The 25,665-nt window shown below is 39.5% G+C and overlaps 2 protein-coding genes across 2 annotated transcripts in view; one reads left to right on the top strand and one right to left on the bottom strand.

Annotated features, from left to right (window-relative positions):
* Positions 1-25,665, bottom strand: part of kif26ab (kinesin family member 26Ab) — a 158,573-nt gene that overhangs the window by 86,027 nt on the left and 46,881 nt on the right. The window contains exon 3 of the mRNA XM_020919502.2: positions 7,759-8,205. Coding sequence (XP_020775161.1) covers positions 7,759-8,205 — 447 coding nt within the window. The remainder of the gene's footprint in view (positions 1-7,758; positions 8,206-25,665) is intronic.
* peli2 (pellino E3 ubiquitin protein ligase family member 2) overlaps positions 1-25,665 on the top strand; it is a 144,856-nt gene that overhangs the window by 26,116 nt on the left and 93,075 nt on the right. The window lies entirely within an intron of this gene.

A 25,665-nucleotide genomic window follows, 5' to 3' on the forward strand; every position in this document is an offset into this window, starting at 1 on the left:
ATCTGATTAATATTGATTTAAGATTAAATAAGCAAAGCAAACTGTACTGCACTTAAAGACTGTGCTCATTTTTGGACCCTCACCCACAGTTTGAGACAACCTTCTTTAAGCCAACTTCCACTGGTAATTCACAGAAAACTTCTGCAACTGCACTTTTAGTTCCTAAACTTCAGCTGCCGACATCAGCGGCCATAATGAAATGTGATCACAATCGCTGAGGGTCAGACCTTGAGTCCGTGACAAGACTGTTTCCAAGTGCCTTTGAGACAGAGGCAAAACCAAATCCAAATTCACTTGAGAGAGATGAGACCAAGACTGGTCTGAAGCACTACGACACTAGTTGTGAGCAAATGAAGCCAATTGAGGCAGTTATAGTGGTTAATCTGTTACCAAAGTGCACAACCAAAGACCCAGTCAGGAGCGAGGACGTTGAAGGTACACACACCTTCTTACTCACACAGTTGGTTTGGCAAAGAGCAGGCATCTAGTAACGAGGCTCGAATCAACCTGTTGCTAACACAAGTTGCAGCAACCTTGGTGAAAGCAGGCACCTGATTGGTTTGTTATTAAAGTTCACATCTTGATTTAGGGGCAGAATAGTGAAATTAAAACACTGGGATCATGTTCAGTGAGTTAATATGAACATTTTAAGTTCAGAAATGACGAGCCTGACAGCAGAGAGAAGGGCAAAGTTTTTTCAATAGAAGTCAAATAGAACCAGACCTCGAAGAAACCACTTAGAGCCCATGTTCACGTCCTATAGGGCACACTGCGGCTAGTGGTTAGCTATGTCCATTTATATATATACAGTCTGTGGTTTATTGAATCTTCTGAATGTTCATACATCATTGCACATGCTTAAATCCAAATGTACTCACTCAGGACATTGCTGAAGCAGACCAATAGGAGGAGTGGGTGGGCACAGAGCAGCACTCGAGAGAAAATTTTTGAATCGTCATGTGACATTTTGACCAAAAAAGCAGATTCGTGATTACATTTATATCACGACATCTCCCAGCTCCAACTCCAACTACCAAGCACTACTCCCCTGCAAACTGAAAACGAAGGATTTTTTTAAAAGTCCGCTAAGCCTCTCTGTTGGCTGGATCTATCCCCTGGTCAGGTAATTAGACGAACTCTCTGTTTGGGCTCAAAGTCACTAACGAGCCAGGATACACCCCTTAACCCCCCTGAGCGCTCCCTGATCCCTGAGCCTCTGCCCCACTGGAGAAAGCGAGGGATGGACAGGAAGATAAATGAAAATGTGTGTGCGCAGACAAAAGCAGTTTCTTCCTGGTTATGAAGTGTGAAAGTGAGCAGCGAATGCCAGTGTACTATCAACCCAAACATCTTTGTCGTACCCTGGTTTTGGAAGACTTCCTTTGACCTATGCTCCAGGCGGCTAACAGAAAATTACTGCTGGAGAGAGGAGACTGCTGCTAATCTGGCCGGTCAAGAAGCGGGGAATCACCGAGACGCCATATGCACAGATCCTTCTTCTCAATGGTGTTTAATTAACAAAAGGCATGAATTGGCGATTATTAGCGAGAGATGGAAGAGGATGGATGGATGCCCAACGCTTTTCTTCATGGTGTTAGTTGGTAAGATGCCATTCAAAACCAGCTGCACCAAAGGGAGAGGCGCCAAGATCTTCTGCCAGGTTTCAAATTGGTGGCAGTAAAGCAGGCTCCAGCGGTAATGGAAGAATGGAGGACTAGTGGAAGAAAGCAAAGGTCAAGAAGACCACTTGTGCTTTATAGATTGGCATATGTGCTGCTTGGGTGCCGGACAAAACATGCATGTGTAGGTGAACTGAACTGAAGAATTAGCGGTTTGAAAGCCCAGTTCGAATGTTTGACCTAATTTTGAACACAAAACCAAACTTTTAGGACAATACGATACAAGGCTGTGCAAATAATTGAATTTTGATTTCATGTGTCAAACGATCTCCAAACTCATATAATAGAGATTGCAGAACAGCTGGATATATAATTTATTTTGGATCCATTTATGTTTTTCTATAACTTATTTCATGTTCAAAGTACATTTTATTCATTTCATGTTTTATACATCACAAAACTGCTCTAAGGTACATATTTGTAGCCTATATTTATTCTCAGTTTTAAAGTTTTGCGTAAATTATTAATAACAAAGTGAGAGAAATGCTGAATAAATGCATCATGTAACTAAAAAATAACTGTCTGAATAATCGTGATTTAAATACTGACGAAAATAATCGTGATAATGATTTTTTTCCATAATCGAGCAGCCCTAATACGATAAAAAATGACTTTTACTTAAAGATGAACTATGGATGTGGTGTGTGCGTGTTGGAGGTGGTCGGAGGGACTGATGGTGCAGATTGGCAGCCTCACTTACATCAGTCTGCCCCAGTGCAGCTGTAGCTACAACAGTATCTTACCACTACTTGGCCTGAAGAGAATGAATAAAGCTCTGTAAAATGTGTCTAACTGTACAAAAAAAATGCTTCATATCATTTTGGTTGCTGTTATCATTTTTTACCACATTATTTACTAGGGATGTAACAATAACCGAAATATCATGATATCATATCGTCAAAGTTCTCACAATAATATCGGGGGCCATCACAATATATTGAATTGCAAGTCTCTTTGCTTAAATGAAGAGTTATGGTGCAGCAATATCTAAAAAAAGACAGAGGGAACTACATAGACCATGATCCTTTGCTCCATTTCAGTGTAGACTACAAGAAGAAATAACAGTTCTAAGCACTTTTAAGTCTTAGTTCTTTGGATTTGGATTGGAAGTAACATATTCACAGTTTTAGCTGTTTAGCCTCCACAAAATATCGCAATAAATATTGTACAGTGAGATGTGCATCGTGAGAATATTGTACTGAGAGATTTGGATATTGTTACATCCCTAATCGTGAGCCTCCCCACCATATCGTGAGCTTTCCAATGATATCGCAATAAATATCATACGGTGATGTTCATACGGTGATGTTCATACCGTGACGATATTATATTGTGAGACTTGGATATCGTTACACCCCCATTATTTAGACATGTCATACAATTTGTGGCATTTGAAAGGTAATGGTCTCTTGTCAGATGTGAAGTTTCTGGTTTAACCCCGAAGTAACAGCATCACTTACAGACAAGCAGACAACACCAGACCAAGTTACAAGTCAGATCTATGGAGAGACAACCCCGCTCACAGTAAGAATGTGAGCTATTGAGCAATAAAAACACCTTCAAATGAGAGATTAAGACATGCAGGTGGAGGAAAAGTTACATAGTACACTTTTAAAACCAGTAAAAATTTGAAAAAGGACTGTCTGGCAATCAATTGGGGTCGCACAGTCAAAAGCAGAACTCCACATTTAGCAGAAGGGAGAACAGAAAGAATTTAGATCACTTCAGTTCAGTGACCAGGGCCATCACTCTCCATGTTAACCAGGTATTTCCCTACAGACCAAATCAAGGTGCCCTATCACGGCCGGAGAGTGGGATCGCCTAGAGCCTTCTCCAGCAGGCCGACACACACTGAACCATTTTGCACTCACTCCATCTCTGCCTCCTCGTCAGAACAGCTCTGCGTGCTTTTCAAACCAAAGTGACGAATTACAGCTTTTTGCTCTGGGCTCTGCGGCCTCACTCCCAGTCCTCCAGATCTGATGTGGTTTTAGTCATTCTCGGGGCCTGCTTTTAATGAACCGAAAGCGCTGTAGACTTGAGAGACTGGCTGGCTGTTTGTAACTCCATGTCCTAAAGGGATGTTTCAGACTGCGTGCCGAGGCCCTGCTCTCGGCTTTGTGGCACCGGGCATCTCATTCCTGCCACTAATTGCTTTTAGACACCAGCCAGCGCCTCCCTCCTGTGCCAGCCTGTTTGATTTGCCCGGGATTGCATATACTATACACAGTTGAAAGCTTTTGATGGGCCCATAAAGCATGTCTACTGGCACTTGTTGATGTTAAAAGGAGAATGAGGGATCTGTCTCTGGCGTTTCACTAAAAGGAAAAGAAAAACACTGGCAAGAATTATAAGTGGTTGTAGTTAACAAGAGAGCTCAAATAATGTATTATTTGGATATGTGACATTGACATATTACAGAAGCGGAGGCAGAAGCATCCATATTTTAGTGCCTAAGATAATATGGATATGTATATTTTATTTCAGACTGAATGCATTTCTTTAACGTGAACTTAAAATTAAAAGAATATTTACTTTGGTTTGAGAAAATGAAGTCAGTTTATAGTTTCCAGACAGGTTTAATTTATTTTTCTTATCTCAAGAGAATGGTAATAACTGTTAGAAATTTACGACTACTGCTGGCAAAAGAATCGTAAATCAGGTACTAATCGATACTAAAACTAGTATTGAAACTAGATACTCATTTAAGCAAGACAGAAATGCCTGAATAGCTTTAGAATGATCTCGAGCTGTATCAGAACAAGTACAAACTTTTTTTCTGGGGACCCATATTTTAAAAGTCGCAAATGTTCGTGACCCAAGTCAATAGATATTATTCGCAAAATAAAGGTGGATTTGACCATTATTGAACATAATGAGGATATTTTATTGTTGACTGAGTGATCGTGCCTCTCTGAACAATTAGTATTACTCAAGTTTTAAACAATGAAAAACAATAATTAAACCAGCAATAACATGATCCATAAGTCACCGATTTGGACCTTAATTGTAGCCCAATTCTTTATCTTTTCAACATTCAATTGAGCCAGCAATATTGGAACAAAATAGTCAATAAAATTACGTGTATGTAATGTGTTCCAGTCTGGGGTACAGGAGGAGAGCGCAACACACAGATCAGGCGCAGCATTCAGTCTGTTTCTGTGTTTTGGCTTTGTTTTTGTGAGCACAGAAAATCCCAAGTCACACATGTATGTAGTAGAGAAAGGATAGAAATACTGGCTCTACTGAGGACAGGATATCCACTCGCTCTCTCATGAACTGTATATTGCAGACTTACATGCAGATAGTGAAAAGGTGACCCCAAAAAAATTTCTTGCGACACATCTGAGGGTCGTGACCCAGTCTTGGGAAACTAATATACGCCCACGGACCACTATGGAACATACCTGGACCACTGAGGGGTTACACGGATATAAGACCACAAGGTAATAATAAAAAAAAAAAGTACTATTATTTATTATGTTATTCTTTTTTCAGACCAAGAGTTTGTTTTTCATACCTGACAGTTTCGACTGCTCACTAGCGGAAACTTGCGAAACTGGTATGAAAAACAAGCTCTTGGTCTGAAAAAAGAACCTAAAAACATAAAATATCGGAAGACCAAATGAGCCTCACTGGACTACTATTATTTACTGTTGAAAATCACATTCTATTGTAGAAATAAAGTGTTTTTTTTATTATCATAGTGGTATTGGAATCAGTATTGAGTCTGTTCCTTGGTATCAAATATACTAAGGAAGTCTGAAATTTTAGTATTGTGACAACACCAGTTACAATTTTTTTGTTAATAATGAACTAGAATTTTATCACTCTGTTCGTGCGCAATTTAAGATAGTTACTAATGTTCAGATTTGCATATCATGAGAACAACATTCAGAATATTGTTTATAATTACATAGTGGACACTCTACCAGCTGTTTCTCTTAACACAACACTACTTCTCCACGTCAACAAGGCCATCCCATCAGTAACTTGAAACACAGTTCAAATGGCTACTTCAGTTTAAGTGTGTCAGCTCTCATTGCGGTAGAGCACTTCCAATCATTACCCTTATGTCCTTACTCTTACACCTCTTAAACTTCAAACACAAACACGAACACTTATCCGACATGGTGCAGAGTTATGACCGCGCTGTGGGGTGGTCATTTGGCCTGGCCTTGGGGAGGAGGTCAGCAGATTAGTGTTGCCGTGACCTTTGACTCCGCATGACTCGGGCTCCTTGACTACAGAAGAATGAGAGGTCAGATGTTCAGTCTGTTCTGACGCACACCGACTGTCTGCGCGCTAATGTCTGGAGATGTGAGGTAACTGCTGAAGACAAGACCTGGCAAGCGCTGAGATGAACTAACAAGCAGAATTAATTTGTACAATAGTCTGTTTTTTTCCTAATATTTTAATCCTGTTTTTGCTTAAAGGTCCTACAAAACTGACTCCTGTGAGCTTTAAGCCATGTTATAATGTTGTTACCTCATCAAAAACATACTTGGAGTTGAGTTTTGTTTCATTCACCATGTTTCAGTCACTTTATTATTAGTGTGACTACATCTCCAAAGCTCAAAATGCCCTGTTCCACCTTTCTGTACAGAGTATTGAGAGTATTTGAGAGACGAACTCAGCCCAAATATGCAGGGTTTGTGTGTTAAACATGTGTGAATAAAACAAAACACAACTCCAGGTTTGTTTCTGATGAGGAAACAACATTATACATAGTAAAATAGAGTAACAAATGCAATTTAATCTGTCATGCCACCCTATTTTTTTTGGTAATTTTCAGTAGAAGTAGAATGCAGATCACATTAAAATTAAACTAAACTCTGCTCAACTAAAGCATACAAAAAACCAAACAGGATTCACACACAAATGCATTTACATACAACTAAGCAAATTAAATCTGTTAAGCATTATGTCTTTCACAACCAGTTCAATCTTGTTATTAATTTCCTGCCTCTATTTCCATCTATAATTTCAATTTGTGCATTTAATACATTTCCTGTCTTCAGATAATAGATAATTCATTCCGAGATGGAGTGGAAGCCAGTATGTCTATGGTGACCGCAGGCAATATTCAAAAGGAAATACACAAATGTTGACCGTTATTATTTAGGTTTATTAATAGTGACTAGATCTGTTCTCTTACAGAAGGGCGTCAGTGTCAGAAACTGTTGTCATGTCCTTAGGCAAGACACTTCACCCACATTGTCTAACATTGTGGTGAGTGAGTGATTGGTGGTGGTTGTCGGAGGGGCTGATAGTGCACATTGGCAGCCTGGCTTCTGTCAGTCTACCCCAGGGCAGCTGTGGCTAAAACAGTATCTTACCTGTGCAATGAAGTCAAATTAGTTTTGTCCAGTTACAGATATATATTGTAAAAGCAGCTCTTAGCGTCAAAATGAGGTTGCTGTGTTCTACCTGTGTTGAATTATAAAGTTTTGTTTTCATCTGAGAAAAGTGAAGTGCATGAAGTAAGGCTGGTGCGCTGTTAGCATGTTAGTTGTTGTCAGTAGTGGTGTTACAGAAAAACTTATGGAATCAATTTTGAGTCAAATAGTTCAAAGAACACTTTTAAAACTTCAAGCAAATCAAAATACCAAATGAAAAAAAAAATCCAACAAAAAATTTAAATAAATAAAATAAATAAATTTGCAATCAAATTATTTGTGTAATTGTGTAAAATATCTGTCTTTGTCTCTTTGGAAACATTTTGTTTTTGTTCTACATCTTTCTCAGTTTTGTTTGATGCTATTTTTTTTTGGCTGTGAATCCAGTGTTCTCGTTTGCGCTCCCTGACTTATTGCTGGCAGTTTTGGCACAAACTTGACAAGTCTTATTGTTTTATTTTCATTTATACTTTTTTGGTTGATGTTTTAAAAGTGTTGTTTAACTATGTGACTCAAAACTGAGTCCACAAAAACTCCGCTCTGCCATCTGTAAGCTGTGAATAATTAGGATGCCAGGAATGCATTAGGAAAGTGAGGAATACATTTGGAGAGGTGCAAACAGTTAAACTAGTTCTGCTTTTCACATCTGGTACAGTGTTTTAAGGTGAACATTTGCATACCGGCTTGGGCTGAGGCAGGAAGTTGTTGACCCTGGAAATGCTCCACATGCCTTCGAGGTACTGCTGGGCCTGGATGGTCACGGAGCCCAGGGAGCCGGTGAGCTGTGCCCCGGCCACCGTCACCTGGACACTGGCCTTAGACCCTGCCCCCTGCACTCTATGCCTCTCCCCCAGGGGCAGCAGCGAGGGGGCACTGCTGCCGCTGGTGGTCGTCTGGGTCTTGGACATCTGTTTGGAGGCTGACATGGTGAACCTGGCTGGCTGCGGGAGGAAGGATGGCGCGGAGGTGAGGGTCAGGACTGGGGCGTGGAGGGTGTGGAGAGTGAGGAGGGCCTCCTGTCTCAGCTGCTGCAGAGGAGTGGAGCACACCTGACAGCTGCCCGGGCCCCCCTCATGGCTCCCCGACGTCTGGAGCTGGTCAAACAGGAACGATGTGTAGCCCGGGTCCTGCAACAGAAACACAACACACAAGGTTAAAATAGAAATAAACTTGGGACTAGAAGATTTTTGTTGTTAATTATAGTCATGCCTTCCTAAAATGGTTAACAGATTTAACAACTCCTGAAATAGTGGCTGACTCGTAGTTGGAATCATAGTTGGAATCATTTACGCTTTAACCTTAGATATTGACAGAAGCAACCTATTCCCAAGACTTTTCAAAAGACACCACCAGAACCAGGACACAGGGCAGTCAGGTTAACCCAGCGTTACCTGTGGGGGATGCTCTGCCATCTCAGTTTTGAAATTGAAAACTTAAAAATTGAAATGGAAAACTTACGAAACAGGATAACCTTTTTAGTCCCAAAAGGAATGGGTCAGAGGATCAATGACTTCATAGCCACAGGTCAGTTAAGACAACATCACAAAACAAAAGAGCAGCACATAAGGAAGTTTGTACAACTCCTGAAATAAGCTTTTCTTTATATCCGTGGATATTTTAGTTTTATATGGAGTATTCCAAAGCATAACATAACACTTATGCACATCTTCAGGAAGAATAAATGTTTTTTGATCTCTGTTATAATGTGTTTCCTCATCAAAAACAGACCTGGAGTTGTGTTTTGTTTCATTCAGACGTTTAGCACACAAACCCAAGTTTACATCACACAGATCAGATATTTTTTGTTCTCCCAAGAGTCTAAAAACAAATAGGAAAACACTCATTTAAATATAAAGCTCCTTCTGATTCAAACAATCTTCCCTCATCATTTCGTGCATTAACTTCTGTCCCTTCATTTGAAAATGCTCTGATTCAATATTTACAGAACCCATGAAATTGTTTTTGATCATTTTGCTGAATTTTGTTGTTCATCTTGTTGTAGTTCGTGAGTATCTTTGAAATCTTGAACTTTTTGCTCAGATTTGATTAATTATGTGTCAAAGAGTCAAGTGTGAGTATGTGTGTGTGAGTGAGTGTGTGTGGTTGTGTTGATTTTGTTGTTTTGATGTTTATTTGAATTTATGTAGCCTTTTGTTGTTGTTACTTTGGGACCCCCTCAAAAATGAGATGGCGAGACATCCTCCAAACAAATAAATTAATAAAAGCCGGCATATTTAGGCCAAGTTCTTCTCTCAAAACTCTGTTCCAATTTATGATTTCAGTCTCTACTAAACTAAAGGTAAAAGGGCAGCTGTTAACTTGAAAACTACCACTACATGACATCACGAGGTGTAACAGAGCATTTTGAGCCTTGGAGATGTTGACAGCCTAATAATAAAGATGGCTTAATAAGTTTAATGCCATGTTGCGGATCATTTCAGGCAAAGCAGTCCTTTTAAGGCAATACTTGAAACTCCACATAATGCACTAATACATCTGAATTTGAGGCCCTATTCTTCGATATTGAGGTGGTTGTGAGCTAGAGACCTGGAAATTGAGCATGATTATCCGCAGTTCCGCACCTTAACTATCCACCAATTTGCGGCACTACATGAAGCAGAAAGGCCCAAATAATCCCCTATTCAACCAAAATTTGAGGGCCTATTCAAAGCACTGTACACTGTCAAACAAAGTAACCAAAAATAGGTATTCGTTCCTTCATCTACCTATTTTTTCTCAAACATGTGTCCCTTGTATACTCCAAAACACATCCTCTACAGCTTGCATTTTGTTTCCCCGTATCTTGTTTTGGCTCATGCATTCAACTCAAAACCACTGATCATTTTCAAGAAGCTGCAGCCAAGACCAAAGACAGACATTCAAAGGCAAAGCCACAAAGGAATTCTTTGCACTCCCCCAAAAAAGCCTTTGTTTATTTATGTTATGTTTTCTTTAAGTTGGCTTCAAAAATAATGTACGCAGGAGACAGGCTGGCTCTTCTGCTTTAAAGAAGATGTCCAGTGGAGTTTTGTCCTTTCTCTCTCCCTCTAAGCAGGCTCCCTGGGTTGTCCCGCAGTGTTTGTTGTCATGACAAAACAAAACAACAGCTGAGGTTTCTCCAACTCCCATGGCATTTACATATGATAACAGACCCAGCATGCTACTTGTATTAAAGGCTATTACATCAGGAATACGGAGATAAGAGACAAGTGACATAGAGACAAGACAAAGGTGGGCAAGTAGCCAGAATTTGTTTCAAAGTAAGAGTGCTGTTATTTCAACATAATAACACTAGAAAAAAAAGCAAAAAGTAGTGATTTAAGAATAGGAGTGTGCAAAAATATTGAAATATTGATATATCGTACTGTTTAATTTGATGATACGGTATCAATATTGACAGCCTTCTGTATCGATATATTTCCAAGAGTATTTTTTTAGTATGGTTTATTTAATTATTTTGTGAAAGAGCTACAGTTGTGTTGCTCATTTGGAGAAAGTTCAAGTGTTTATGTGATATACTTGACATTTTCACTGTTTTGTATAAAATGGGTGTTTTTCACATGAACTTAGTGGTTTAATAAAGACTTTTAGTATCACATCTGTAATTTAAGCTTTGTTTTTTACTAAACCATATCGAATCGTTTTGAAATATATTGTATCGAATCATATTGAACAGAAAGTGCACTGTATCGAAAACTGTATCTTATCGTGGCCTACATATTGAGGTATGTATCGTATCGCCAACTTCCCAGCCCTATTCAAGAACTATGTTATATTGTTTTTTCCTCCAAAAATAAGGTGTGTTTCGCTTAATTCACACACAAAAGCTGAGTTCCTCAAACAGAAAACACTATACAGGAAGTGCTCCACTGTGTTTTAAAACTCCATTCCTTCACTAGAATCATTTGGATAATTTCTAATCTCTACTGACCAACTGAAAGGTAAAAGGTTGGTATTAACTAATGCTTAATGACAACACAAGGTGAAACAGAGCATTTTGAGCTTTGGAAAATGAAGCGAGACCATTAATAAAGGGTTACACAAACATGCAAATGAAAGAAAACACAACTCCAGGTATGTTTTTGAGGAAGTAATAACATTACAACAAAGCTAAAAGCTCACAAGAGCCAATTCTGCGTAATATTGGACATTTAAAAAAGTTACTTGAGTGAATGTACTTGAGTAAACACAACTACCCGCCCACTGCACAAGGGGCTGTTAGCGAAGTCTGTTTTGAGACCCCCGCACAAACAAGCAGACGAGAGGGTCTCATAAGAGGCATTAAGGGCCCACCGCGGTCCAGCCCAGCGGAGTCGTGGCCTGAGACTGGAGCTGATAGCCTGCGCGTAAATGTTTATGAGAGCTGCGCTGCGTGGGAGCTCGGAGGTGATCATGGAGACTGAGGAGTGCAGGAAAAATGGGATAATGCAGTGGCACTTAATACGGCGCGCCCCGGTAGAGCCACAGAGCACACGGGCAGGGCTGGAGGGCTCTAAATCTCCCCCACTGAAAGCAGCTCAATACCAGGACTTATGGATGACCTGCTTGCACAAATACTCACAGCAAAACCACCGGGAGCCAAATAATACAGGCTTATCAGTGATGAAGCTGTAAAAAGGAGCCTCATTTGGGCTATTTTAGAAGGATGCAGTTTAGTTCATGATACTAGTTTCATTATACTTCATTATAGATTGTCTTATCTTATTATTGTCTTATTAATTGACTCTTGTACGCTTTAGGCCATGTGTCCCCTTTTCTCTCCGGTGAAAAATGCCAGAGAGCTACCAGTTGCAAGAAATTGCAATTGTAAGGAAGAGGGCAAGCCTTAAATGGGGTATATTAGATTTGATTAGGATGACGAGATTTCCAAAATTCTAAACTGGGACACACCCGGGTTGGTATAAATAAAATTGTGAAAAGAGTGTGTAATATTGTGCATTCTCTCATCAGTCATAATCTGAGGGACTTCTGTCACTGTATTATTTTATTTTTTTTTGCTTTATTATCATTATCAAACACTGTTTTCTGTATTTTGGCTAAACAAATGATAATTCATGCTCCTCTTTACTATTGGCGAAGATCAGATTAGTCAAACATTTTAATAGTCCTGTTTTAGTCTTGGTTAAGACCTGATGTAGTCCTGGTTTAGTCTTAGTTTAGTCCTGGTTTAGACCTGGTTTAGATCAAATTGGTCAAAAATAGGGACACCTGGCACATTTCTTGTATAAAATTGGGACAAATTGGTTTTGTAAATTGGTTTTGTATAAAGCTGGGACAGAGGACACAGAGCTCAAAACTAGGACGGTTCCAGGTAAATAGGGACGTCTGGTCACCCTACATTAGATGCGTATAAAACAAAAACTATTATGTATTTATTAGTTCATAAAGTTAGGCATCAAAATAAAACATGTCCAATAGTAAAAGGCATTTAATTAATCAAACCAAACAATCAAACTGTAGTTATTAGCACAATACGTATAATTCAAAAATCTCTTGGCAAGCTACTTGGAAGGGCGTGGAGAGCTGTATGTTGAAGATCCCTGCTTGAGGCTATGTAATAATGCTGTTAGCTCCTCAAAAACCCTAACTCTGCATTAGTATTCTGCCTGCTCTACATCTCCAAAAGCTTCAAAAGCTCTTTTCCACCTTATGATGTCATGTAGTGGTAGTTTTCAGGTTAACAGTTCCTTTTACCTTTAGTTCAGTAGAGACTGGCAATAATTTCTGGACTGAAATCATCGAAATGATTCTAGCGAAGGTGTATGGAGTTTAAAAAACACTGTGGAGCACTTCCTGTCTTAACACGTGACATCACAAGGTGGTCATTTAATGTAGTGCACAGACTGTATAAAGAAATGGACAAGGATTTGGAGTCTGAAACCTTTTTACCTTGTTTCATTGAATATTAAATATAAACTACAATACAAAACTAGGGTCTGAGTTACTGTGAATACAACTGGATGCAGGAATAACTGGATGATGGCAGATTAAGTCCAGTACAGCAGTCAATACCTTTAAACCACACCATGGATTTAACTGTAAGGAGCTTATAACAGAAATATGATCTGAGCTATGAAAGCGCTTGATCCTGCACAATCTTTACATGTGACAAGATCGTATATCCCCATTCAATACTGTAGTCACTCCAGTCTATTCTCTATGGACCCTCCTAACCAGTCTGTTCACCCTTTTACCCTTGGTCCGGCCCTTTACCCACCTCGGCCACGGGCTGATGTGAGAAATCAATTCCTCCTCCTCCGTGCGGCCGCGCATTGTTAGGTGTTGATTTAAGGGAGCTAATAAAAAGAGGGACAAAGCCACAGCCCATCTGCTCCTCGTGGTGGAGGTTAGGGAGCGCTCCACCTTCTGTACTGCTGTCTGTAAAGCCGTGTGCCGGGGCGGACTGAGCCACGGGTCAAGGCTAGGACCAAGCAACAGATGATGATGACGGTAAGAAATATGGAGAAAAAAAACCTAAACTAAACAAAAAAACGGGTATCTTGCTGGATTGGATTAACCTCTTTAAAGTTACCAAGAAATAAAATAATGCTGTTGTTAGGCAATAGATTTAGAAGACAAAGTAAAAATGGTTTGACATATGCAATATTACAACAAAAAAAGAAAAGAAAAGAAAGTTCCATGTCAGTTGCAGGATTCAACAGAAATGGAAAGTTAAAGCCCTACTTCGGAGCATTTTCCATGGAGATAGATATATTTTATGCCATACAGTGGAAGATTATTAGCCTGATTCATCAGCCGTCTGCATTAGAATTCGTTCGCTCGACGGTAGGTAGGTACTTTTTTTAATTTAACCAATCGTTGCTATTTGTTCGTGATGTATGTAATGCGCCAAATCCTGTAGGAAGAAGGGCAATAACGTCTTTCCCCTTAAAATTCACCACATATCATCTTTGTTCCAGCTTTAAATCCTCAAATCCTTCACAGCTCTTCACTGATTGGGTGGTGCGCGGTCAACAACTTCCGAGGTGTGCTAGTGTATTCCGATTCCTGACCTAGTCACTGGAGAGAAATGAAAATGAGCGAAGGCAGTAGGTGGCTAGAAGATTATAGTCAAAGGAACATTTCCATGGAAACATGCAGGACCAGGCTCTCCTCCAGGCCAGATAAGAGTCTGGTTTGTGGAGATGCAAGCCTGCTTACGGTAAGGACGCACGGTTTTCAGTTTTTCAGCGCAATAAAAACAAACATCAAGAAAAAACATGCTTTCATTTTAGTCTATTTTGGGGCAAAAAAGTACATATTGTGGTTTATACTCATTTTTTGTTGACTACCCAGCCTTATTTGGTTACCAATAACCAAACTACATCAAAAACAGGACCAACCCAAACCACACCAACGCTGTCTCGCAACCAAAAACGTCTTATTTTTTATTTGCTAAGGGACAAAACAACCAAGTAATTGACACAAAACAGATCTATTATACAACCCAGTCTTTTCAGCAGCACTACCTTACAAGTCAAACTCGCTGTATCTTTGTGAGAGCTTCTGAGAACAGCACAAAAGGAGATAGAAGACAGGAGTGCACCCAAGTCCAAAGCCATAATGTTCCTTTTATTATGCCTATGATGTATTACTGACAGGTGCAAGTGGGTGTGAAGAGGAGCCGTGCATCAGATAACTAAGTCAAGCACGATCATCAATGAAATCTGGGAGTTCAAAGCATTCCCTAAGAGTTGGAGCGTCACTGCAGGGCCTGGCCATTGTCGAGTTCGGATGGTGTAGGTTTTCAGTGGCGGTGGAGAGAGAGAGAGAGGCTGGGTGCTCAGGCAGACGGAGGGGCCCGAGGGTGGGTCTGTCTGCGGGTTTACTGCCTGTCACTGCATGGACGGCTTTATTCAACTCTGGGGATGATCAGATGGAGTGATTTTGGAAAGTAGGGCGAAAGAGAGGGAGAGGAGGAGGAAGAAGGGAGAAGAGAGGCTATAATGTGTCAAAGGATATGGTCAGAGGAGTGAAAGTGAGTGGTTTTGTCTGGTTTGATGTGGTGTAACCTGATTTAGTGTATGTTTTATTACCGTATTGTTTAGGGATAAAAGTTAGATTGGAAGATAGACTAAAAAATATATATCACTGTTGCTATGATGATATTTAAAAGAAAGATTTAGATTTTAAATTTCATAAACTTAGATCTAATGCTACATTCATTTATCCATCCATCTCCCTTAGATCTCGGATATAACGTCATGTCCACACTTCAATCGTTTTATTATGTTTCGTTTGTCCGACTCGGAGAAAAACATGGACGCTAACCGGAAAGCTGTTGTTGCTTTAGCATTGGCCGAGTACTAGGCTCTCCAAAATAAGTATGTGCTTGAACTACACAACCTCGAGGAAGAATTCAGAATATAAATAGTATAATTCAGTATATTAGTGAAGAGAAAGCGTTGGTGTTCTGTGATAGTAGATCATTTTAGCATCTTAGTTGGCAAGAAATGGGCTAAAAACATGGACGACACGACTACCAAACCCACAGGCAGTGATACGCAGTAAGGTATTGTATTAATATGAGTGACTTAAATTGTCATTTAAATCACCAAAGCACTCCAAAACCAGTGAAAACAATTCATACGTTTACATCTGGCTTTTCTGCATGTGCGCAGTGGCCGAAAGGCAAAAAAATCAGTCGAGGCGCTTGTTTGTGTTGTTTGTGTCACATTGCATATGTCTGTCATGAGATAACTCGTCTTATTTTGAAGTAGGTTTTGGATTGAATTGTTTTGACATGACTTCATCGTCTTACTCTAAGTCGCTGAATGTTGAGGATCAAAACCGTTACTCTGAAAAGTTAAAACTTGCTTATAACTATTGACGATGTTGATGTTGTACTGTTGATGTTGACTTGCCTTTTGCCTACTTGCCTACCAAAAAAGAAAGCTAAAACCATACTGCGGAACATTTTCCATGGAGATTGATATGTTTTATGCCATGCTGTGGAAGATTATAGTCAAAGGAACAACAAATAAGAGTCAGGTTTGTGGAGATGCAAGCCTGTTCCGAGTAAAGACACATGTTTTTCTGTGTTTTTCAGTGCAAGAAACAAAACCAACATGAGAAAAGATTTTTATGGGTTACATCACTAGTAGGTTTCTCACTAGACCAAGTTCTGAATTTATAATAGATTGGCAGAAAAAGCAGTATTTGAAAAGCTACAAGCAAAAAGAAATGAATGAAAAGTTATGTTCTTTTTCTGGTGCAATAAAAGAGGGGTAGAAAAAAATGCAAACCATCACAAAACTAACTCCGAAGTTCAACAGTTCAGCATGACAGTGTTGCATCATCGAGAGCAAAAGTTGAGCATTTTGGAACTTCTGGAACAGGAGTTTTGACAATAACAACCCAAACAACAGTGTCATAGCGGGCTGACAGCTGGCGCACCACTTGTCAGAAACTAGTCCCGTGCACCTATGATGAAACACGCTGCAGTGGCTCCAGGAGTTAGACAGCACCATCTCTCCTCCGCCTTGATGGGGAGTGTCATCTTTGCCCAGGGGCTGATGGGAACAACCTGAAACCACTTACGGATGTGGAGACAGGGAAGAAAAAACACGATTTCGCTCCAATTCCTGTAACACAAGAAGCAAAAGTCGCACCGGGATTTTTGGCCTAAATCACACCCCATTTACGGCAGCTTGTAGGTACACCTCTTTTTCCCTCCGAGCGAACAAAAGTGACTATTTCTGCAATGGTTGGCCCCGGCGATGTAGAGCAACCCAGGCTGACTTAAATCAAGGGAAGGTCATAGTAATTTGAAATGCATGAGGCCCCTCGCCAGCCAAGAGACTTTTAGGCACGCTCCATTGAAAGTAAAATAGTCTGGGAAAGCATATTTTCTCTTCCGCTTTGAGGCCGACACCTATTTCCCAGGCATTAGAGCTGCAGCAGTGAGCAGAGGAGAGAGGCACCGGCCACTGTGAACACAACGTGACCAAACATAAAGGCAAACGTTCTGCCGCTGGAACGTTCAGGGTAAATATTGTTTTATGGCGCCACATGTAGTTCAGATTTAAGCAATGAGCCGAGATTCAATAGGAGAGACTTTATGGTTTAGAGAAATGTGTCTTACAAGATGAAGTCCAGATGCTTTTTTTTATTGCAGCTTATGTAACTATACTCGAATTTCAGACTAGAATTTTGATACTGAGGGATAATCTTGATAATCTCCCCAAATTATAAAAACAGTATAATACAGAGATGTCCAAACTTTTTTCACCAAATGAGATGTATATGTAGTGCTTCACTCATTGATTCTGCTGAAATCCATAATGTTTTTCAGTCCCCTGTAATGTTTTATTTGCCTTTTTTTTTTCTTAGTAAGCATCTATTTTCTAGCTATGTATATATATATATATATATATATATATATATATATATATATATATATATATATATATATATATATATATATATATACATACAGTTGGTATGTGCGGTGCAGAGTTTGACAGGAACAAACTGGATACTTTGGATGCAACTGTATGTGATGTGGTATCCTCAAATATTGTACAGTAATATATAGTACAATACAGTAAAACAGAGGAAACTACACAGAACATGATCCTTTCATTTCAGTGCAGACTACATGATAAAATAAATGCATTTTAAAATCTGAATTCTTTCTTTTCTGACCATAATGATTCACATTAAGATCTTGCCTTGACATTTAAAAAGGACAAATTTGCATTTCAACAACTCTTACATAAATACTCATATATAAATATACCACCATGACTCTCTAAGAACAGTTTAGTTTAAAATTCATCTAAATTGCTAAAATCTGAGCTACTTTGGTTTAAAGACTTGGAATGACTTGAAGCTCAAAGCAGACGACTTGGGACTTGACTCAGACTTGAGGTCAAAGACTTGAGACTCGCAAAACAACAACTTGGTCCCACCTCTGGTTCCAAGTGGCCTTCAACTAATATTCGAGATTTAATTTTCTACAATCCTAAAGGGTTTTGATTTTTGGCAACCCTAATTACAACTCTTTTGTAATGATTGTTTTTTTCTTATTCATCAATAAGTCTCTCTCAAAGACCCAACAACGTCAGAGTCAAAATCTACTTATTCAAGACATTTAACATATAGACTACCAAAAGTTTTCACCATTCATGGGAGAAACTGTATGATCACTGCCTCTATACAAAACAATCTTACTTACTTTTACCACTATAAATGCCAAAGCTTCTACAATTATTCATTAAGATTTTTTTTTAGAACTCTAGACCCTGCATTTGGTTTCATGTCTGGCCAAATGAATTAATATTTAGAGGTTGCTCATACTATAATATACCAAACCAAATAAATCAGATGTATTTGAATAATTTGTAATATTCTGCAAAGACAAAATGAAACTTGCATAAAAATTACTTAGAAAGTCCATTAAAGTTACTTGAAAACACAAAATAAGCCAATTTCCAGGAAACGTCATGTAGCTCGAGCAACCTCTAAAACATCTTTTTCTTTTTGGATGCTAAAAACTAACAGTTCTAATCGAGGTTATCTGAAACTTTTTTTTTCACTATGCTTTTATGAACCACCTGTGTAATTCATCACAGGTGTCAAAAGAGGACACAAGGGAATAAAATAGAAATATATATACATGTGCAGTCTTTGTGTCCATTTTATACTAACATTCAACAATAGTAATAACAGTCTAGTTTCTTTCCTCCTTTACTTCCTGCACTTTCGCTCACTTTTTCCTCCCATAAGCCAGTCTGTCACTGCTCTGTGTCTGTTCCCACCAGCAGCAGTCCTGTTTACACATCACAATACTTAAGCACTTCCTATGAGCGCATATCTTGTAAAAGTCTGGACCACCGTAGTTAGCCGTAGTTTTCACTCTCCCCAGCTAACCCTAACCCGACCACGCCGCTGTGTTTACCCCCTTAGACAAACTGTTGACCCAGCCACCCAGCGTCTGCACTGGTCTCCGGAGAATTGGCCCCCCATAAACCACAGGGGCCCCCGGTCTAGAGGTCCTGATCCCTGGGCGCATCAGAGGGGAAGGTAGCATTCCCACAGATAGAGGAGACCATAGAAAAACCAGAGCAGCTGTCAGCTTAGCTCCTGGTCAGCATGGGGGCAGATTGTTGGTTGTTTTTGTATTCAGAATGCCATTATGTACTACTCATCAACAGAGGGGGTCAATATTCCTGTACCATAGTGCTTATATGAAAAAATCGGAGTACATATTCATACATATTTACTCAGGACAGTTCCAGTTTTGAGCCCTGTGTCCCCTGTCCCAGCAGAGCCCAGCAGGTTTACACTGACACAAATCACCATATCACCGTATCACAGTCGGAAACTATTTGCATCCAGACACGTTGTTTCTGTATCTGCAAGTCTTCCCTATCCACAGTATATTTGTTTACGTTTTACAGAAACTAAACTTAAAACCACATAAACTATGCATAAACTAAGCGCTCAAAAAACAGCTCGCTCCTTGTGCCCTGACACAGTTCAGCTTCTGTCGGACTTAAAAAGGACACGACTCATTGGAATATGAGTGTTCTTTCTGTGACAGAGGAGTGTTCTGCTAATGGTGAGTCTGTTCTGTGCAAGTAGTTCTAGCTCCGCTGTTTCCCGTTTGTCTGTGGTTTGTTTAAACTGTTTTCTGCAATAGCGTCACATGATCAATGTCATGAACCAGCGTATCAGGAAAATCACAGCGATGTGGTCCAATAAGGACGGCAACTAGAGCTCCTACGTCAGTGTATCACCGTTTTCAGGCGTCCACACAGTGCCGGATCAGATCTGTACTCAGATGAATTTGTGGCAGCTGGCGGCAAGAGAATGTTCTGTCTCTGGAGCTGATTTCCATTGGATTAGTGTAAACGAACACTGCATCCACAACGTAAACAACTCGAATACGAACTAGTGTGGATGGGACCTAAGGCTGTGCAAGTAATTGAATTTTGATTGCGATTTCGATTTGTGTGTCAAATGATCTCAAAACTCATATAATGAACTTGAAACAATTGTTTTTAAATAAAGAGATAGTAGAACAGCTGGATATATAGTTTATTTTGGATACATTGATGTTTTTCTATGCGTTATTTCATGTTTAAAGTATATTTTATTCATTTTATGTTTTATACACACAAAATTGCTCTAAGTTACATATTTGTGGCCTATGTTAGTTTTGAATTTGAAAGTGTGACGTAAATGATCAATAATAAAGTTTTGTTTTTTGAGAGAGAAATGCTGAATAAATGCATTGTGTAACTATAACATAATCGTTTGAATAATTGTGATTTCAATATTGACCAAAATAAATACACTAACAACTAATGCACCCATGCCGTGTTCTCCTTCGTGCCCAACCTTAGAAAAACTTGAAGACATCTTTGCTCCTCAGATCTGGGACACGGGTCGTTAAAGTTAAGCACTACCAGCTCACAGGCAGGGAGCACAATGACTCAGGAAGTGACACTAGCATGCTAGTTAGCGCGGAGGGAAACGCCTATGGTATAACACGGATCAAACAGATGTCTGCTACTGTCTGCTGCTGACTTCACCCGATTAAATGGAGTTTTTATAAGGCCATTTCCACACAGAGCGCTGCACTGTCATTATCTGGAACAAAGTACTCTCACACCACTGGAAGTAATTACCCAACTTCATAGATATTTCTTAAATAAGTGGTCTTTTTGGTCCACAAAAGTATGAACTAGTGTGTTAACTTTTCGGAACAGGAGTTGTCAGTAAAATTACAATGCGTTATCAAGGCTTTATAGCTGCGATTGGTTCACTATGCATGGCTTGTCAACGCTAATGGCTTCTGCTCCTGGGAATACAGTGAAAGTGGTTATTTTAGCACAGGCTTTGTTTGTTTACACAGCGAAACAGCTCTAAAAAGACAAACATATTAAATACAGTGAAAAGCAAAACAAATTGGAACATAAATAAATATTGACATTAACGCCACGTGTAATGGGGCAGAGACTATTTCGAGACTGAACACAAGCTTACAGTTAATTGCTGAAGTTAATTGCTAAACCTTTTATTAGGATCGTCCGTGATTTGGTTAATTCTGCGTTTTTATTCGATTAAGATTAGCTGAGGTTTCGATGGTGCTGCAAAGTGTTTGGCCAAGCGATGTTGCAATCAATAAAACTAACTTTAAGCAACAAACTTCCTGGGATACAAGACTCACATGCAAAGTAGGACCAGATAGATAGAAGCTGCTCGCAAACTGCTTAGCCTAATATAAAGTCAACAACATTAGTGCATGCAAACACACAATTACCTTGTTTGAAGCAGCGTGGTAAATATTTTTTCATCAGTATTCCATTAAAAGAAGAGCAGAGGTTGGGTGTCTTCTTTCCTGGCTGCCTGTACTTAGAATGATGGACCCCTCAGCTCCTTCTAAACTCTCTGACAGCACATGCAAATAGGCCTTTGCCCCTCGGTGACGCTTTCCACACTTGATAGCGCCACCTGTCTGGGATATCACTTTGAGGTTGACCAAGCATTACTGACAATATGCAAATGAGGCACGCAACAAGAAGAATGGAAGTTGTAAATATTTGTGAGCAAATTTCTCCTGTTCTGTTTACACGCGTGAGTGAGAGCGGAATTGCAAAGCGGCTCGAGCTAATGGTGCGTTCAAGTGGCGGTATTGACCAATAGAGGGGAATGTTGATAGTGCTAAATGCTAACAGGAAGTGGAGCTAACATTGTTTTTGTTGTGAATATCAACAATACTACAGGACATATGATGTTTTTGTTTTGGTTACCATCTTCCAGAGCATTGTTTCCCAAAGACTGGGTCAAGACCCTCAAAATATCCTGTCCTCAGTATTTCTGTGCTTATTCTTTTTACTACTACATACATGTGTGAACTGGGATTTTCTGTGCTCACAAAAATGAAGACAAAGCACAGAAACAGACTGAATTTTGCGCCTGATCTGCAGCCCAGACTCAAACGCTCTACAAAAACAGAGACAGGCCCACCTATCTCATTAAAAAAGTTGAAATGTTAAGACATGTTTTGTATAATTTCTAATCTTTTTGTAATTATTTTATGGATTATTTTGTTCCAATATTGCTGGTTCAATTGTTGAAAAGAAAAAAGAAAAAAAAGGGGCAACATTTAACGTCCAAACAGGAGACTTATGTTTTTCATTGTTTAAAACTTGAGTAATACTAATTGTTCAGAGAGACATAATCACTCAGTCAACAATAAGCTATCCTCATTAATGTTCAATAATGGTCAAATCCACCTTTATTTTGTGATTTACAAATAAAGTCTATTGATTTGGGTCAAAAAGGTTTGTGACTTTTAAAGTGTGGGTCCCCAGAAAAAAGTTTGAGAAACACTGGTCTAGAGATATTGACACAGATGTATAGGGGATTTTATCAAGAAGGGATGGATTAATATTTTGATAGTAAAGTAATATCTCTTTTACTATTTGCTAAGTGTGAACGGCTCCGAAGACTTTTCAAATGGCACTTATCTGTTTTTGCAAATGAACATAATTGATTTCTGCATTACTTTCATGTTTCACTCTTGCAGTAATTTGTTTGCGTGGTTGGTGCTAGTGCTAGATAATACAAGATAAATTGTGTTTTGTTATGTCCATGGGCAAGACACATCACCCACTTTACCTATGACTGAATGAATGTGGCGTGTGAGTGATTGATGATGGTGGATGGCGCAGATCTAGCCTTGCTTCAGTCAGTCAGTCTACCCCAGGGCAGCTGTGACGACAATAAACCGTGAAGTGAATCTGAACATCTGGAAAAGCGCTATTCAAGAATATCAGTGTTATATTGTTAGTGGCAAGGTAAGGTTGTCAAAAGTATCAAAAATCTGATATTAATCAATACTAAAACTAGTAAAACTACTACTTGAAACTAGATACTCATCTTAGATACTCAATATACTTAATAGCAGAGTTGCAAGTCGTGACTTGGACTCGAGTCAGACTTGAGTCACTATTTTCAGGACTTGAGACTTGACTTGATGAAATGGACTGAGATTTGGGACTCGACTTGGACTTGAAGGTCAATGACTTGGGACTTGACTCGGACTTGAGGCCTGTGCCTAGAGAAGACTTGGGAAGCACTTTTAAATCTGAATTCTTTCTATTCTGACCGTAATGATTCACTCTAAGATCTTGTCAAGATATTTATAATGAAAAATTAACTAAATCAATTTCTACAACTCTTATATATTCTATAAATATTAATATATTTTAAGTACAATTTATCTTAAAAATCATATAAATTGCAAAAATCTAAGCTGTATTTGGTACTTTGGTGTAAAGACTTGAAATGACGAAGCTCAAAGCAGACGACTTGGACTTGACTTGGACTTATGGGCCAGTGACTTGAGCCGACACTTGGACTTGCCTGTATTTGACTTGGGACTTGACTCAGACTTGAGGTCAAAGACTTAAGACTTACTTGAGACTTGCAAAACAATGACTTGGTCCAACCGATGCTTAATAGTTCATGGATTAGATACTCATTTGAACAGGTATTGATCCAAAAAAAAAAAAAAAACAGAATAAAATTTGACCTTTCAAGGATACAATAATCTTGAACTTTTTCAGAACTAGTATTGCCATTGATATTTAATACAAATACGGGCATTTCTTTGTTGTAATACATGAAATCAATGAGTCTAGTCACTTTTAGAAATTTGTGATTTTTACCTTTTAGATATTCTATGGCAAAGTACAACAAAATCAGAGAAAAATGGTTCTTTCTCCCAGTAAGAGTATGATCATCTCAAGCTAGAGTCCAAAAAAATAGCTGAATTAAGTGCCAAGTTATGCCTATTCCTTATATTGTACTGAAATCTGAGTTATGAGTGAGACAAGTCATATTTTTATTGCTGATTTCTGTAACTTATAGATTTAGTGATAAAGCATAGCACATATAAAAACATCCATCTCCATTAAAACCAAAAATGACACCGATTCTGCTGCCCTCCAGGTTAAACATATATAGACTCATGCATAATCACACTGCCCACCCGCCCCGCAACCACCGGTGACCTCCCATAATGATATGTCACCTCTCCATATGCCTGGCCCATTTATCAGCTCGGAGTGGTGCAAAATTAGACTTTTTTATACCGCGCCGTAATAACATGAAAGCTTCACTCAGGCTCTCCGTACACGAGGTGGGCGAGCCGTGTGTTTGTGTACCCAGCGCTCCGTCCAATCCATCACTCCAGCCTTTCACCACTTGCCTAGTTAATTAGCTCTTCCTGTTCGCTTGCGCACAGAAAAAACAAGTGCCGTTTTTAGACTGTTCCAACAGACTTCATCCCCGCTGTCCTCCCCTGTCCGATGTATAGCACCGCCATACCGACCCGAGGTGTGATTTAGGGCCCAGATCCATCAAGATTTCAGCGTGTACACAGTGAGCAGAGCCGGGAGGTCCAGACAGCTGCTTGGCTCACCCACAGGGAAAGCTTCGACAACTGCAGAAAAGACAGGTCCATTTGACAACTACAGTTTCACAGTTATTGTAATGCAAACAATGAAATGGAAATAGAATTGTCTGTTCCAAGAGTTGTATATACGAGGAAGCTTTGCTATGGTTACTGCTGCTATGGGGGATAAACTTATTGATACTTTGCAGTTAAGGTCATCGACATTTCCTGCGTGTGTGGTGCTAACTTTAGGCTCTGTTCTGTCTGGCTTTATTTAAGACTAATCCGTGCTTGATTTTAACACAATCTGACCATAAAGAACTACAATAAAATCTAGAAGATGAATCAAAGATGGCGCCGTATTGTTTTCAAAGGCCTGTGCTCACTGGCGCATGGATCCAAAAAAGATGTTTACTTCCACATTTACTTCCTCAATCCTCGCATTTACTTCCTCCCACCCATCTGTAACCTGCACGGCGTGGAGCGTTTGGACCAGTCAGATTGAGAGCTGCTAGAGTGGAGCTGAAGTGGGCTAATTTTTACAAAGTTAACTTTTAGGCACTTTGAGGACTTGAAAAATTAAAAATGTTTATGCTGTGAAAATAGAAAAGAATCCCTACAAAATTTTACCTCTGTGAAAGTTGTGGATGCCCTGTCAGCCGAACACAGGCAGTTTGAATTCCCAAAAAATGCATTGTTCTTTTATGGGAAAATTTCTTTTTGGGCCAAAGTTCCAGGGAGCTGCAGTACCTGGAGCGGCCACTAGTTGGTCTTGAGCCAGGACAGAGGGGGGATGCCTTATCCAATTGTTATTATATATCCATGTAAAGAACCATAGACTGTATAAAAAAAGTGGACAAAGCGAGTGTGACGTCATCCATAGTGTTCAGTGCTGCTGAAATGAGGCTCGCGATGCTCACAATTACCGGAGTCAATTTGAAGCCAGGCTCTATGTTATGTTATGTTAGGATTTTTTTGAAGGACAAAATTGCAGAAGCAAAATTCAGGATCATGTAGAGCGGGTTCATACGAACATTTTAAGACCAAAATCACAAAGCTCACAACAGCAGTTATAGAGAGAGGAGCCACAACATCCCAGTGTAAGTCAATGGGAGCCAGGGTCAGAAGGAGCCAGAAGAGCCTCCTGGGGAACTTCCTATTTGGCACGTGGCGG

This window comes from Boleophthalmus pectinirostris, unplaced genomic scaffold (assembly GCF_026225935.1).
Source record: "Boleophthalmus pectinirostris isolate CB_2022bp ecotype Guang Dong unplaced genomic scaffold, ASM2622593v1 HiC_scaffold_10, whole genome shotgun sequence".
Taxonomy (NCBI): Eukaryota; Metazoa; Chordata; class Actinopteri; order Gobiiformes; family Gobiidae; genus Boleophthalmus; species Boleophthalmus pectinirostris.